The 15,805-nt window shown below is 49.3% G+C and overlaps 2 protein-coding genes across 10 annotated transcripts; one reads left to right on the top strand and one right to left on the bottom strand.

Moving 5' to 3' along the window:
• The first annotated feature begins 9 nt into the window (after positions 1-9).
• On the top strand, positions 10-6,549 carry ANKZF1 (ankyrin repeat and zinc finger peptidyl tRNA hydrolase 1). Of its 3 annotated transcripts, none has more exons than XM_058704180.1 (14): positions 10-148; positions 451-600; positions 1,558-1,667; positions 1,887-1,989; positions 2,106-2,299; positions 2,699-2,811; positions 2,906-3,053; positions 3,346-3,574; positions 3,736-3,882; positions 4,728-5,199; positions 5,368-5,479; positions 5,613-5,780; positions 5,918-6,003; positions 6,217-6,549. In XM_058704180.1, exons 1-14 carry the CDS (start codon positions 22-24, stop codon positions 6,338-6,340), a joined length of 2,283 nt encoding a protein of 760 aa, XP_058560163.1. In that variant the 5' UTR covers positions 10-21; the 3' UTR covers positions 6,341-6,549. The 3 variants fall into 3 exon arrangements, with proteins under 3 accessions (XP_058560163.1, XP_058560167.1, XP_058560172.1); XM_058704184.1 differs by having other exon boundaries at positions 17-345; XM_058704189.1 differs by lacking the exon at positions 451-600 and having other exon boundaries at positions 21-148.
• Positions 6,490-15,783, bottom strand: GLB1L (galactosidase beta 1 like). Of its 7 annotated transcripts, none has more exons than XM_058704200.1 (17): positions 15,618-15,780; positions 14,313-14,618; positions 13,968-14,134; positions 13,582-13,732; positions 13,377-13,437; positions 9,884-9,978; positions 9,606-9,780; positions 9,461-9,519; positions 9,235-9,356; positions 9,083-9,123; positions 8,784-8,902; positions 8,404-8,478; positions 8,192-8,281; positions 7,936-8,049; positions 7,525-7,656; positions 7,075-7,290; positions 6,490-6,927 (listed from the first exon to the last, which is right to left on the bottom strand). In XM_058704200.1, exons 2-17 carry the CDS (start codon positions 14,379-14,381, stop codon positions 6,658-6,660), a joined length of 1,956 nt encoding a protein of 651 aa, XP_058560183.1. In that variant the 5' UTR covers positions 14,382-14,618; positions 15,618-15,780; the 3' UTR covers positions 6,490-6,657. The 7 variants fall into 7 exon arrangements, with proteins under 7 accessions (XP_058560183.1, XP_058560190.1, XP_058560212.1 ...); XM_058704207.1 differs by having other exon boundaries at positions 14,313-14,580; XM_058704229.1 differs by having other exon boundaries at positions 14,313-14,451.
• Positions 15,784-15,805: the final 22 nt, after the last annotated feature.

The raw sequence follows: 15,805 nt of genomic DNA, 5'->3' as shown, positions 1-15,805 counted from the left end.
CGTAGTGACGAGATTGTTGTGATGTTGCAGAAATCCGGGCTTGGAATTGAAGACGAACATGCGGCTCGGTTCCCAGGACCTTTGGTGCAGCTGCTGAGGGCGGGGGCGAGTACACGCGGTTTAGTCATTGCTGGAGTTCATCGCACGGGTAACGAGGAGCGGTCGATTAGGGATTGTAGCTCTATTGGACTCGATTTGGGAGCTGCATGCTCCCCTTTCACTCTGTGTGGTCCGGGACTGGGGGTTTGAGAAAACGGGTTGGGGTCACGTATTAACCTGCAGAGCGGACTGCTGGTACCAGAGTGAGGCCCGAAGTGCCTTGCGGCGTTGGGGAGACCAAGTCAGGTAGGCAGGAGACGGGGCGGTAGGATCTCTCTCTCTCTCTGGGGAGCTCTGTTTCTGTTCCCCGCTTTCTGCTCCAAGAGCCGCTCCTAAATAATTTCTGCTCAGCTATGTCGCCAGTTTCAGCTGCAGCCCAGGTTCCTACGTTGGTCTCCCTGTTTGACCTCAACGCGGATGCTCCGGTCCTTCAGGGCCTGAACTTGGTGAGCCACCCTTCTGGGGAGGCTCTGGCCCAAGCTCTGCGGACTTCCTGTCCAGGTATCTGGGAAGGTTTGGGGAGGATCCATGAGGTACGTGACACGCTCTTTAGAGCTTATTGCTCCTCCAGGGAGCACGTTCTTATTGATATTCCCCAGTTTAAGAGCCCTTGTTGACGTCTTTCTATGGATAAAATTTATCTTAGATTCACTCAATCTCTGGGTTGTTTCCAACACAGACGCCTGGATTGTCTCCAAACCAACCTCTTGCCATTGTTTGTATCAGGTCACGCTTACAAGCACTGCCTGCAAAATCACTTCAGAATTCCTAGAGTTCAAATTTAACTGGATCCCAATTAAATTACTCGTTCTTGTTGAATATAGAACAAAAATTTTTTAAATGTTTATTTTTGAGAGAGAGAGTGAATGGGGGAAGGGCAGAGAGATTGGGAGACAAAGACCCCCAAGCAGAGGTGGGGCTGGAAGCATAGAGCCCAAGGCAGGGCTGGAACTCACCAACCATGAGATCATGACCTGAGCCAAAATCAGGAGTCAAATTTTAACTGACTGAGCCACCCAGGCGCCCCAATGTAAAACTTTTTTTTTTTTTTTTTTTTTTACAACATTAGTTTGTCTTTGGCTTTTTTTCTTGAGCATGTTTTTTAAAAACCGGACTGTAATTGGAAACGTTAATCTATTTAAAGGGCATCTGAGAAGTGGTTTTTGCAAACATGATTTTAATGTTGCCAAAAATTATTTTCTACAGGATTCCTCTAGGTAATCTCTTTAGTTAATTTAGTGTTTGATATATATTCACCTTACATACATTTTTTCAGAAACATATTGTATAAGGTGATTACTGTGCCATTTATTTCATTATTACTAGATTATAAATTCTTTGGAGGAAAAGATGTCATCCTTTTCTTTTGTATCCCCCTTTGTATATTAGACAGTGAATGTGATTCCAGGTGCAGATTTGGGCTCCCTTTCCACCTCTAATTACCCTCCCCTTATTTAGGTTCAGGGGAGAGCGCAAGCCCAGAAAGAAAACTCCAGGGTCTGCTTGATATTTCAGAAAAGTTATTTTGTTCAACTTGTGACCAGACCTTCCACAACCACCAGGAACAGGTAAGGCCAGGTGCGGAGGTAAATGGTGGAAGCAAAAGTATAATGGTGGGTGAGGAGAGGTAGACGTATGATTTATCTTTAATAAAGGTTCACGTTTTGAGTAAGGCTGTTGGTGTTATCCAACACACTTCCTGGAGTTCTGTTACTGGTGATGGGTACCATAAAGGGCCAGAGGGGGGCATATTTCCACATTCAGCCTCCCCCTTTGCTTCCTACCAGAGGGAACATTATAAGCTTGACTGGCATCGGTTTAACCTAAAGCAACGTCTCAAGGACAAGCCTCTCCTGTCTGCCCTGGACTTTGAAAAGCAGAGTTCCACAGGTGATGGCTGGTAGACCTGTGTTGAGTAGGACGTGGGGGTGGAGGAAGGCTCTAGTTTAGGAGCCTGTGGAAAGGTCAAAGATGGAACGCCAAACTTGTGCACCTCATGTTTTCAGGAGATCTTTCCAGCATCTCAGGATCAGAAGACTCAGACTCAGCCAGTGAAGAGGGCTTGCAGATTCTGGATGAGGAGAGGGCAGAGTATGAGAAGCCCAGCAGAGCCCAAGGCTTCCGCCCCCATCGGGTTCTTTTCCAGAATGCCCGGGGCCAGTTCCTTGATGCCTACCGCTGTGTCCTGGGCCCTCGCCAGGCAAGTGGCAGCGCAGGTTGTGTGGTCAACTGCAGCCTTTTGGACACTCAGCCTAGATTTCCCCTGAACCCAGTCCATTTCTTACTTCTCTCTCTTTCTTCCTGTTGCATGTGGGGTCACAATTGACAGCACCATCTTGGATTGAATTGGCCTGAATCTGGGGTCGGGTGTAATGGAGTTAAGTTTGGAAACAGACCAATCTAGGTTTGAATTGTCATTCTGCCACTTGATCTGGACTACCTCTACAAGCTTCAAATTTCCTGACTTGTAAAATGGAAACAAGCCTCAGGATGGTTATATGAAATGAGATAGTGCAGGTGAAACACTTAGCCCTGGCACTTAGTTTCTTACTCTCAGTGAATGCAACAGATAGGTTTGTGCTGTCCCTCTGTCATCCAGGTGTCCCCAGAAGAACCAGAACTGCTGCTACAGAACCTGCAAAACGGAGGTCCCAAATACTGTGTGGTGCTCATGGCTGCGGCTGGGCACTTTGCTGGTGCCATTTTTCAAGGGTGAGAGGGTGCTGTGTGGGTGTAAGGATGGAATGGACCCGGTTAGCCTGGGAGTACGGGCTAGTTTCCAGTACTGAGTCCGTGTTGTCTACAGAAGAGACGTGGTGACACACAAGACCTTTCACCGCTACACGGTGCGGGCCAAGCGGGGCACGGCCCAGGGAGTTCGGGATGCCCGGGGTGCGGCTTCTCGTTCTGCCGGAGCCAACCTGAGGCGCTATAACGAAGCCACGTTATATAAGGTGAGTTAGGCGTCCCAGATCTGGTGGTCCGCTAATCTACTGTTTACCCCTCTCAACTTGGCAGATACTCCAGTGGGGGTGGGACTCCCGTATCCTCCCAGTCTTCGTTATTTCTGAGTAGGCGAAGGTAGACTAGGGATGGATCCCCAAGAACCTCAGCCTTCTCATTCTTCCTTCCCCTGTGTTACCTTCTACTTCCCATCCCTTACACATCATCTGTGGGCCATTTTTTGGTTGGAGATTTGAAAACAGCAAGTGAAGATATACTGGCCTGACTTACTCTTTTTTCTAGGATGTTCGTGACCTGCTGGCAGGGCCGGGCTGGGCTAAAGCACTGGGGGAGGCTGGGACAATACTGCTACGTGCCCCCCGCTCTGGCCGGTCCTTGTTCTTCGGAGGCTCTGGCGCACCCCTCCAACGGGGGGATCCCCGGCTTTGGGATATCCCCCTCGCTACCCGCAGACCCACCTTCCGGGAGCTACAGCGTGTGCTCCATAAGCTGACCACCTTGCATGTCCACGGTGAGCCTTTTTTCTAGATCCCCAGACTCCCTAGATCTTCCTGAACTTTCCAGCCCAAGCTTTGGTTCTCATTTGTAGATCCAGACAGCATCTTCATTGAGAGAAACCTGGAATGGCTTCTCCTCAACTAAACTTGAGTAACATCTTTTGTTTTATGGCAGAAGAAGACCCCCGGGAGACAGTCAGGTTGGACTCACCTTGGACACACTGGAAGACCATGAGAGAGAAGAAGGCTATCGAGGCAGAAAGAAAGGTCTCCAGTGATGAAAATGAGGCACTTGGGCAGAACGAGGAGTCTCCCAAACAGGGTTTGAGCACCATCTGGCAACTGTCCAATCTCTATCTGGGTGTCTATCCTGGAAATGCAGTCAGATCTCCTACTGTCACTTCCTTCTTCTTTTTTTTTTTTTTTTTTTAAGTAGGCTCCGTGCCCAGTACAGAGCCCGATGCAGGGCTTGAACTCACCACCCTGAGATCAAGACCTGAGCTGATATCAAGAGTCGGATGCTTAACCGACTGAGCCACCCAGGCGCCCCACTTCCTTCTTTATAGATGAGCCCTTACACAACACACACACACCGTTATACACACACATAAGTCTGTTATGATAAGGGGTATGTGGTAGCAGTTACAGAGACGTGTTTTGTGACCTTTCCAAATTTCCTGTTCTCTTTTGTTCATGGATGTATCCTCAGTACTTAGAAAACACGAAATAGTACATGAAATAGATGCTTGTGTTGCATAAACCTTACATAATTGACCTGTCTTACCTGATGGTGTGGTTTGGAGCTAAGGCCTGCTTTCCCGGCTGCAGACTCTTAGTCTGTGTGGCTGTCACTGCTCCCATGCTCTACTCTGTTATGTACCATCCTAAGGCTGCTCAAGGGGCGAGTCTAAGGACACTTGTTCCTGCATAGCTCCTGCTGGGTCTGTCCTTGTCTGAGCTGAGAGTTCCATTTCTGCATGTGATACTAACGGACTCAGCTTTTGATGTGCTACTTGGTCTTGGCTGACAAACTACAAATACTTAATTTAATTTCAAGATCATCTGAATTACCTTTTTATGTACACTTATAGCATCTGGGCCAGCCCACATACTGCCACCCTCTGTATATCTCTTTGGACGGACCTAACATGTCATATTTGTCCCCAGGTTCAGGGTCAGAGGGAGAGGACAGCTTCCAGGTGGAGTTGGAGCTAGTAGAGTTGGCAGTGGGGACCCTGGATCTTCGGGAGTTTGAGGTATTGCCAAAGCGGAGGAGGAGGAAAAGGAATAAGAAGGAGAGAAGCCGAGACCTGGAGGCTCTTCCCCAGCAAACTCAAGGAGATGAGGCCTTCTCACAGTCCACCCAGGGACGGGCAGCCCCTGTGGGGCCTTCTCTGGATGAGGCCAAGACCCCCGATCAGTCAGAGCTCTGGGACATGCTTCTAGCTGCTTGCCGAGCCGGAGACGTTGGGATGTTGAAACTCCAGCTAGCTGCCGGCCCCATAGACCCTGGAGTTCTGTCTCTGCTCAGTGCCCCCTTGGGCTCCAGCGGCTTCACGCTCCTGCATGCAGCAGCTGCAGCTGGGAGAGGCTCAGTGGTTCGCCTGCTGCTGGAGGCGGGTGCTGACCCTACTGTGCAGTAAGTAAGGGTCCCCAAGCCAAGCCCTTTAGGGTATAGAGAGGATCATCTGGAGGCTAATGGTGGTACTGGCTACTTCGCAGTATCCCCTTCATCTGTCTGGGTGAGGTTGGGAGATGTAGGAAGTGAGCTGAACCCATTTTTTTTGTGGGGGCGGTTTGCACCTAGGGACTCGAGGGCCCGGCCGCCATATACAGTCGCAGCTGACAAGTCAACACGTAATGAGTTCCGAAGGTTCATGGAGAAGAATCCAGATGCTTATGATTACAGCAAGGCTCAGGTGAGCTGGAAAAGAAGCAGCAGCAGAGTAGGAAGCCATCACAGACTCTGGCTAGATCTTTTCTACTTTCTTCTAGTTTCCCCAAAGATAGCATGTATGGGTCTTACCTTACCCCTCCCTGGAAATTCTCCAGGTGCCAGGGCCCCTGACGCCAGAAATGGAGGCACAGCAGGCTCTGCGGAAAAGGGAGCAGAAGGCTGCCCGGCGGCAACGGGAAAAACAGCAGCTGCAGCAGCGGGAGCAGGAGGCGCGGGAGCAAGAAGAGCGGCGGCGCTTTGCCGCCCTCAGCGATCGGGAGAAGGTGAGGCCGGTGGTTCTCTCTTCCACAGCTGAGACCTCCTGAGAGGTCCGACCCCTTCCCAGTGTGCCGCTGTCACTTCTGGAGCATCCCATCCACCACTGGGGCCTTGTCCTTAACCAGACTTCTCTTCCCCGCAGAGAGCCCTGGCTGCAGAGCGCAGGCTGGCTGCCCAGCTGGGAGCCCCCACCCCTCAGGCCCCAGGCTCTGCAGTCGTCAGTGCTCAGTAAGTGCTCAGCCTGCAGGAGCAGGAGTGATGGGTGGGCTGTGTTGGGGCACACAGGATGAGTGCTTGCAGAGAACTCAGGCTGTTGAGGGGACTTGAGATGTTCTGGGAACCCTCTGGAGCCAAACCAGAAATGGCAGGAGGGAATGGGGAGAGCTTGGATCGGAAAGTTTCTGGGGTACCTGTTCAGCCCTTTGTGTTCCTCTTGTCCAGACGCTGCTGGAGTTGTGGGACATCCCTCCAAGGCCTCATTCCCTTTCACTATCTCGACTTCTCTTTCTGCTCCACACGCTGCCTCCGGGATCATCGCTGCCAGGCTGGAAAGCCCTCTTCCTGATCTCTTAGGGCTGCGCCTGGGGCTGACTCTGGGCCTTGAGAGGGTGCATTCATGCTAGCCTTAGGCTTCTTCTTTCCCATGAAACCAGAGTGTTTGGAATATTAGGGAGGACACTCAGGAACCAGGGCAAAGACAGGGCCACAGAGGTGTGTGGAGCTGGTACCGTCTCTGGAACTTTAATCATAATAAAGTTTGGCAAGGAAACTGCACTCGTACTCGCATTCAGGCCTTGTGACCTTTGGTTCCACGTGGTCACCAGGGCCAGCACCAAGGGATCCTACCCACTCCGTGTCCCAGGCCCAAGGGTTACCTTTCTTTCAGTGCCCACTTAACTCCATTGGTTCAGAGGGACTTTGTGTATCAGCTGAGAGAGAATAGACGTATGTCTTATGCAAGGTGCTATTGAGGATAGGCCTATCCAGAAACTGGACTTGGGGCTCAGGAGGCACGTTTTCTAGCTCTAGCAATGTGATTTTGTTGAGGGCTCCCCTAGAAAACAGCAGGGGTCTTGGCACATAGAGGGTCTGTTGTGGCCCCTGCCTTGTCCAGTACCGGCCCAAGTTAAACCCATTGATCCAGACTTGGCCCTGGCAAAGAGAGAAGAAAATAAAGGGTCAGCTATCAAGGGCGTAGAATCATGCCCTTTGGGGTTTCTAATCAGAGGAATTTCTGCTGCCCCTTCTTCCATGATTTTCCTCTCATCACCTTGACCCCAACCCCACTGTCAGCAGTACCTTGGTCCATCCAGGTAGAAAGAGGAAAGTGTCCCCGCCTTCTCCTAAAATTGAAAATGTTGTGGAGTAGAAGGTGGGGCCAGAGGGAGCTTGAGGGTGTGAACTTCTCAGCAACGGGAGGGGAAACCACCACTTTACAAGCTTATCAACTTTGAGAGGGAACATCAGCCACTGGGTAAGGGCTGTTTGGCCCAGAACTGGTGGCTCTAATAGGCCCTGTGAAGAAGACAAATGAAAATTCATCATTCGTTAAGCTCTTAAGGCCAAACTGTCCCTAATCAAGCCCTGGGATATAACTGTTGGCCATGTCTAGAGCCCCACAAGTGACTACTTTGCTGCCTAACTCCTAAGCACATGGCTCTTGTCTATCTTTCATTAGGCCCCTATCTTTCCAAGGGACTTTGGTCAGTAAGAGTATGGAGGAGAAGGGGGTGGGCAAAGCTAGCTCACCTTGAAGTCACTGCTGTTGGACCCAAAACTGAGCCTCCCCATGTTCTCCAGCAGGATGTCCAGTTTGGCCCCCATTTTCCCCATCAAAAATAGTTGGTGTTTCATGTTTCGTTCCAAGACACCCTGAAACACCTGTGGATAAAAAGATCTGTGAGCAGAAGGGCTCCACATCCAGCTCGTGGCCATGACACAGGAAGCTACGTTAGCACCTGTATCTGGGGAGCAAAGAGAATGTGGCCTGTCAGTTACCCATCCATTCTGGAACCTTAGCCTCAGCCAAATTCTTCCTCATCCCAGCTTATCCCTGGGCCCCCTGCAAATGTGGGCAGACAATGGGAAAAGGTAGATAAGGGGACCTTAAGGCTAAAGGTGCTGGGAAGGAGAGAGGAGATGGGCTCACAAGTTTCTTACCCCATCTACCATCACATAGGCACGGTCATGGACTCCATTGTTAGGCACCCACAATTGTGTTGGCTCAGAAACAGTATGGGTCAGATAGGTCCGGTACAACATAAAGCCGTGGTCCTGGGTGTGGAAGAGTTAAGTACTTAAGATGAACTGAGAGGTAAGAGAGGACACTGTGGGGAAAATGTGCAGCTCAGAGAACCTTTGGCTACAGCTGTTGAGGAAGGTTGCCATTCCTACTGGATGTGGGATTATGCCTTACCTGTTTGACAGCCTCAAAGGTCATTGGCAAGATGGAACGGATGGGCCCGTGGGGACACAGGATGTCCAGGAAAGACAGCAGATACCCATCCTATTAGAAAAAGGGAAAGGTATTAGAACAAAGGGGAAGTTTCAGAATAGAGGGCAGGATAGGCTAGGCCATTTATAGAGAATAAAGAGGTAGGATCAGAGAAAAGATGGGGAAGAGCTTACCAGGTGCAGGGTCAAAGGTCCGAGCATCATCTTAGGGCTGGGGGGAGGTAAAGGTCCCAAGGGAATTTCCTGGAACTGAGCCCAAATTCTCTCAGGAGCCATAGGAAAACCACACAACCCCTATTCCAAAACCCCGCACAGGGATCTTAACCTGGGGTCCAGGGAAGGGCTTCATGGGGTCATGGAGATCCTGTAATTTTGCAGACACTTGTGTGTATCTTCCCAAATAGTCCCCATTTGGGTGGGTGGGAAATGCTTCTGTGAGGCTATGTGGCCCAGACAACAACCAGTGATTTATGGGATCCCATTACAAACAATTTAAGTACTCCCTTTCCCCAAATTAATAAAAGCCTTTGGCACTTAATGAAGTGGTAGGGCACCTTGCTGATGACATTTCGAAGAGCAAAAAGCTTAGGTGTAGGGTCCCCGGCTTCAGATATTGGTGCATCATAGTCATAGCTGGTAGTAATTGGAAGAAAGCGTCCCTTCTCATCAGCACCTGGGGTCAAATCAATTTCATTAATTCAATATCTCTCAAATAATAGGCACTAAGCAACGAAATTCATGCCGAGAAGTTTGCCATCAGAGGGGACAGGGGTGGCCATATCCAGCTTCTAGACCTCATAATCTAATTCCTTGATACGTCCCTGCTTCTACCCCAGGGACCATCTGGACTCACCATTCCAGTATCCGAAGTTGGTACCTCCATGGAACATGTACCTGAAGAGGGGGGGGAAGGTGGGGGAAAGGCAAAAGCTGACCCACTGAATCTTCATTTTCATCCCCAATACCCAGTTACAGCTTCATGTTGGCCCCCGTGTCTCCAGTTACATGTTCACGCTGGCTCCCAACTTCAGCATGGTCTCTAGACCTTTGGTTACAGCTGAAATGGATCGTGTGGAGTGATTCTGGCCCCAGTAATCCAGCCAGCCTGTGTAGTATTCAGAGTTCACCTAGAAGGTGAAGTGGAAGATACCATAAATGAAATGGGAAACTGAGCTTGACCCATTCCAAACCCTGACTCTTGTTTTGACTGTCATCCCCTCCAGCTCCTCACCAGTGGCCCATGGGGTTCATATTTCCGAAGCAGGGCAAAGATTTCGGTCATGTTGTCAGCTGCAGAGAGGAGGCAAAAGGTGAACGATAAACATAGAAGAGGTGCCCCTTCCCCAGACTCCACTCCTAACCCTTGCTCAGGAGACCTGGGCCAAAATCTACAGTGGTATAGAGTCCCTGGAGGGAGCCACATTTGAGTCCTTCAGGCCCATCTGTGGTGAAGAGCAAGATCCTGTCTCCTAGTAGCGCACGGAAGAGCCCAGCCAAGTGTCTCATGTAGGTGAAGTCACAGGCTTTGTAGCTACCATATTCGTTCTCCACCTGCCAAGGAAAAGGAAAAGTGGAGCTTGGCCATGCGGTGGGGGTTAGGACCCCTGGCTCCTCCTTCCCCTTACCCAGTCAATTTGTACCCAGTCACTTGTACCTGAATGCTAATGATGTTGCCCCCATTGTGGTAGAGCCATGGGTATAACTTGGGCAGCAAGACCTTGAACCAGGAGTCCACTGCGGCAAGAAAGTCTAAAGGAAGGAGCAGTGCTCTGCTCATTAGGACACCACCGCCTCCATGGCCCCCACCCTTAGTATCTATGCCAGCAACTTCAGTGATGCCTGAACCCTGGGCTGCAGTTGGCATCCCACTTGTCTGCAAATAAATCTGAGAAGCAGTGAGTCTGAAACCCTCTTATGTACTTGTATGGCAAGGACATCTGGGCATAGGACCCCCTGAAGCAGTGTTTCTTGTAAATTTAGTTTTTAAACGTAAGAAAAATGTTAAATGCATCATATGGAGCTATTATTATGTAATCAGTGTATACTTGCGAGGGCTGTGAAGTAGCATGGGAATTCACAGAAATGCAGACTCTCTGACCTGCACCCTAATGTAACTGACGATCCAAGTGATTTGAGTCATTAATTGAAACATCGCTGTATTAGGTATCACGCCTTAGGTATCATCCTCAACTCCTGTTTGTGATTTTTGTTGATTCACCCTCAGGGTCTTCACTTCACTTCACTCTGCCTGACACTTTCTCCCCACTGTCCTTTATCCAGCCAACTCCAATGCAAGCTTAAGATCTTAACTTATTTCGCTTCCTCAGGAAAACCTCCGCTATCCCAGATGAGGGCAGATGTCTGTTACACACTCTCACATCACCTCGTACTTCTTTTTCAAGCATGTAACAAATTATAATTAAGCATTTACTTCTATAATTGTTTCCCGACCGTCTCTCTCCCCCACTGTGAGCAGGAACCTAGTCTGTCAGGTTCATTTGCTGCATCCTCTCGCTGGGGACAATGCCTAGCAGACAACAGACTCTCAAAGGTGAAGTCAACAAAAGATGTGTTGGAGGATATTTTTGCATTAAGACACTGAACCCCTTTACATTTTGTTTCCTGTATAAAGGGTGCCCAGGTTTGACCGTCTCCTTTAATCCAAGCGCATATTAAATCTCATCCAACAAGTATTTACGGGTGCTTACTATACACCAAACAATGCTCTAGGTGTTAGGGATACAGAGGACAACAAAATAGACCAAAATCTCCGCCCTTGTCGAATTTCCTTTCCAGTGAGGAAGGCAGACAATAAATAAATAGCTAAAATGTATCGTGTGTTAATGCCAACAACAAAAAAATATGTATGGAAGAAGGATATATGTGGAAGAAGGAAGAAAAATATATATGGAAGAAGGGGAGCTTAAGTTTTAGAGCGTAGCCCAGGGAAGGCATCACGGAGAAGGTGATTCTGCAGGAAGACTGAGGGAGCACCGAGTGCAAAGGCCTCAAGGCCGTTTCGGATTCTGTGTCTCCCTCTCTCTCTGACCCTTCCCCGTTCATGCTCTGTCTCTCTCTGTCTCAAAAATAAATAAATGTTAAAAAAAAAAAAAAAACAAAGAACGGAGGCCTAGAGAGGGACCGTGGATTCAGCAGTGAAGAGGTTGCTAGCTTTGTTGAGAACAATGGACATTGCATGTTGGTGTCCCATCACTACTTTGCCATTTCAAATGCATTTCATAGTCAGCTGAAGTCAGAGGAATTGCTAGAAGGGGCGTAAAGCTCTTCAGCACCCTATGAAGTAAAGTGCCAGGAAGGTCCCCAGCAGATATGAAGCAATTTTTTTACCAGAGTGATCCTTTTTTTTTTTTAATGTTTATTTTTGAGAGAGAGAGAGAGGGAGAGAGGGAGAGCATGAGCAGGGAAGGGGCAGAGAGGGAGACACAGAACCTGAAGAAGGCTCCAGGCTCTGAGCTGTTAGCACAGAGCCCGACACGGGGCTCAAACTCATGAACTCTGAGCCAAAGTCAGAAGCTTAACCAACTGAACCACTCGTGCTCCCAGAGTGATCTTTTTTAAAGATATAAATCAGATAAAATCACTCCCTTGCTCTGATGATGGAATTCCTATTTATACCTGAAGTAAAATCCAAACTCCTTGAAATAGTGGGCATTTCAGAGTTGATCATGAGTTCTTATCTCGTCTCTCCCTATGCTCTTTCCCCAGGCAATGGCCCAGTATCTGTGGATCTAAGTGCCATCTTTAGACTGGTGAATCCTAAATTTATCTCTAGCTCAGACCTCCCCGTGAGCTCCACACTCACGCAGCCCGTGGCTTAACATCCTCACTTGAGTGTGATATGATAAAAATTTAACATGATCAGAAGAACTGCTTTTCCTCCAAAAAGGTGGTCCTTTGCCACCCCTAGTCTCTTCCACCTTTCCTATGTCAGTAATGGCACCGCCATCTTGACTAGCCAGAAAGCTGGATTCCTTTCTTTCTGGACCCTACCCCCTGCCCCTACTCTTCCCCTTCCCAACAAAATCTATCAATCAGTCCTGGTGATTTTGATCCCCAACTTGTATCTCAATTCTGCCCTCTTCCCATCTCCGCCACCGTCACCTGAGTCCAGGAGCCAACACCTGCCTCCTCAACTATAGCCAGAGTCTCCCAATTAGTTTTTCCACCTCTATCCTTGCTCCCCTCCCTCCATTCTCCACACTCAGGCTCAAGTAATCTGAAAACAAATCAATATGTCTCTTTAAGAAGCTCTTTCAATGGTTTATGTCTCGTTAAGCTCTTTCAGTGGCTTTCTACTCTGCTTAGGATAAAATGCAAACCCCTTACAATGGCCTACAAGGTCCTGTATTAACATTCCCTATCTATCTCCAATTTCACAGCACATTCCTCTCTCCCTATGCCCCAGCCAAGCTGGCCTCAACCATGCCACGTTCTTTCCCATCTCTGTGCATTTGAATATACTGTTTCTTCTACCTGGTCATTCTCACCTCACTCTTTATATGACCAGAGCTTTCCCTTCCCTGGAGTCAAGTGAAATGTCATCATTTCAGAAGAGCCTTCAGAACTTCAGACTTCCCTACCAAAAACAGGTGTTCCCGGTTTTTAATTTTTTTTAATGTTTACTTTTGAGAGAGAGAGAAAGAGCATGAGCAGGGGAGGGGCAGAGAGAGAGAGGGAGACACAGAATCTGAAGCAGGTTCCAGGCTCTGAACTGTCAGCACAGAGCCTGACACGGGGCTTGAACTCACAAACTGTGAGATCATGACCTGAGCCGAAGTCGAAGTTTAACCGACTGAGCCCCCCAGGTGCCCCAACAGGCCTTCTCTGTTATTCACGATCGCAATTCCTTGTCTGTTTTCTTGTGTAGTATTTATACAGCTTGCAATAATCTTACAGGTTTTGGTTTTTTAACAATCTGTTTCTTTCACCATAAGCTCCATTGCACAGGGACTGGGTCTGTCTGGTTCCCCAGTTTCTAGCATCTTGTTGGGCATGAAGGAAACACTCAAATATCTGCATGAATGATCTCCAGTTTGGGGATGGTCTCTTCTGTTTTGGGCACCCAACGACCCATTTTGTTGCTGTTGTTTGCTTTTTTTTGTGCTAAAAATCTTGTCTCAACTCACCTGGATCTGAGGTTCTCAGCTGGATTTCAGGCTTTTGAAGCAACCAGGCTGGGAGACCCCCCTGAGACAAACATAAAGACAGCAGGTTTTGTTGTTTGGGAGTGAAGTAGCGGAGGTAAGAAGGGAGGATGTTGTGTATAGCGCTGCAGTGTGGGCAGATGGGAGGAGTCCAAGAAGAGCACGAGTGGCCCTTCTCCTAACTCACCATCTCCCACTCTGCACAGATGTACGGTCCTGGTCTGAGTATGACCAACAGGTCTGCTATAGATGCCTCGTTCAGAAATGCAGTGAGGTCCCGGCTGCCATTAAAGTTATAGACCCCAGGCTCTGGCTCATGGTAGTTCCAGGGCACATAACTGAGAAAGAAAGAGGTTAACAGGGCCCGAGGCAGGGCGGTGCTGGAGAGTCCTAAGGGATCAGGCCTTGCAGGGAATCTCCAGGAAGGGGTTGGTAGGAGGTCCTGGCCCACCCTTTCCCACCCTAGGCCTGGAAGCCCTGGAGCTCTCATACCCAGCCAGTCTATCTGTCCCAACACCCTTCTTAAGTGGGTGGTAGGAGCCACCCTCCATGGCTCTGCTGAGCACTTCTTACAACTGTACAGCGTTGAGGCCACTCATTCGCATCTTCAAGAGCCGGTCTGCCCAAAGCACCCGTGGTACCCGAAAGTAGTGCAGGCTGCCGGACACGTAGCGGAATGGGGCCCCATCCAGGAGGAATCTGTCATTTTCCCGATCCACTATGAACGACCGAGTGTCTGCCTGCAAAGGGAGAGATTATGCTCAGCAGAGGTCGAGTTGGCAGGGGGACCGGTGTCTGCATTGGAGATGGAACTAGCCCTGCCCATTGTTGCGTTACTTTTCACTTTCTTTCTCTCCTGGGCTAGATCTGATCCCGTTTCACCGCACCCAGCCTGCTGATTCAATCCTGTCATTTTACCTGGGGCAGCAGCAGCGTCAGAAGTGGCAACAGCAGGGAAGGAAGGCAGGGCGGCTTCTTGGGAGCCATGGCGCTAACACGGCTCCTCTAGTCAGAGAGGGCGGTCCGACTGTCACGTGGCGGATTCCTGGGAGGGAACCTCAGCGAGCATGGGGGCGGAGACCACCTCTAGTTGCCAGGCGATCAGCCTGGCCTTGTCCACCCGCTACTCTACTAGTTTGTAAAATCCTCTACATCTTGAATCAGCTTCATCAGCGTCACCTGGGAGCTTGTTAGAAATGCAGAGTCTCAGGTCCTACCTCAGACCTACAGAATCAGAATTTGTACTTTAACAAGATTCCCAGGCGATTCTAAAGACATCCAAGATTGAGAAGCACTGTTCTAAACTGAGCTCCCTGAGGGTGAAGAGTACCTTGTCCACCTTGAATCCTCAACTTCTAGTACAAGGCCCGGCACATAGCAGGTTAAATCTAGATGAATGAATGTCAGAACCAGGGGGCAAAAACAGGTTCAGAACCAAGAGAAACCAGATCTTCCCAGTGGTGTGAAAGTGGGGAACAGATTATAAGAGGGATCTTTTTTCCTGGTGGCCCTGTTTCAGTAAGAGACCATCTCGGCCATCCCGTCTTCTTTGGATGTGCACTGCTCTCCAATTTATCCCTGCCTGCCTGTGCGAGAGATGCCAAGGACAACTTGGGGCCAAGACTTGGGGATTTGTGAATTTCCATGACTCCTGCCTTCACAGTCCCAAGCCTGGGATGTAAGCACCAGGATAAAATAAATAAAATGATAATAAAAATAATAGTAATTTCTGTTTACTGACACTAAGGGCTGTGTGTCAGATATTGTGCTCAGCACTTTACATCTCATTTAATCTTCAAAAAACTCCGCGCAGTAGATAATTCTCATTTCCATTTTACAGATGAAGAAATTGAGAGAAAATTTAAATAGCCTGTATAAGGTCACATAACTAGTTTAGCAGAGATGGGATTTGAACTAGGCATTCTGGCCCCACAGTACGTGCACTTAACTTTGGGTACTATTATACCTTGTTACCATTTAGGGAAACCGAGGCTCTGAGAGGTTAAGTAAGTCGTCCGAGGACACACAGCTAGTAACTAAGCTGTTAAGACAAGATTTAGAACCTAGTCTGGTTCAAAAGCCTAAGCTCTTAACCACTGAAATTAGAGTGGTGGGATACAGGCCAGAGCCCCAAGGTTGTACTGATCAGAGACGTAGAGGTCCAGGCCGCCAGCACCCACCCCAGAACGGCCCCTCTCGGCTGGACTGTACTCAGCCTCCTACCTCCGGCATTGGGAGATGGAAGTCCTGGGGGCCTCGGGCCGAGCCCGGCTTTGCTCCCCTTTGGCGTAAGTGCCTGCGTCTTGACCACTACTGAAGGCCAGGTGTGGAACCTTCACCCGGGTCCTGGGACCCGTCCTACCCCAGGCTTAGCCCGCCCCCGGCCTCTCTGCTTCTGGCCCCCACATCAT

Source organism: Neofelis nebulosa, chromosome 2 (genome assembly GCF_028018385.1).
Source record: "Neofelis nebulosa isolate mNeoNeb1 chromosome 2, mNeoNeb1.pri, whole genome shotgun sequence".
Taxonomy (NCBI): domain Eukaryota; kingdom Metazoa; phylum Chordata; class Mammalia; order Carnivora; family Felidae; genus Neofelis; species Neofelis nebulosa.
This window is presented reverse-complemented; position numbering and strand designations above follow the sequence as displayed.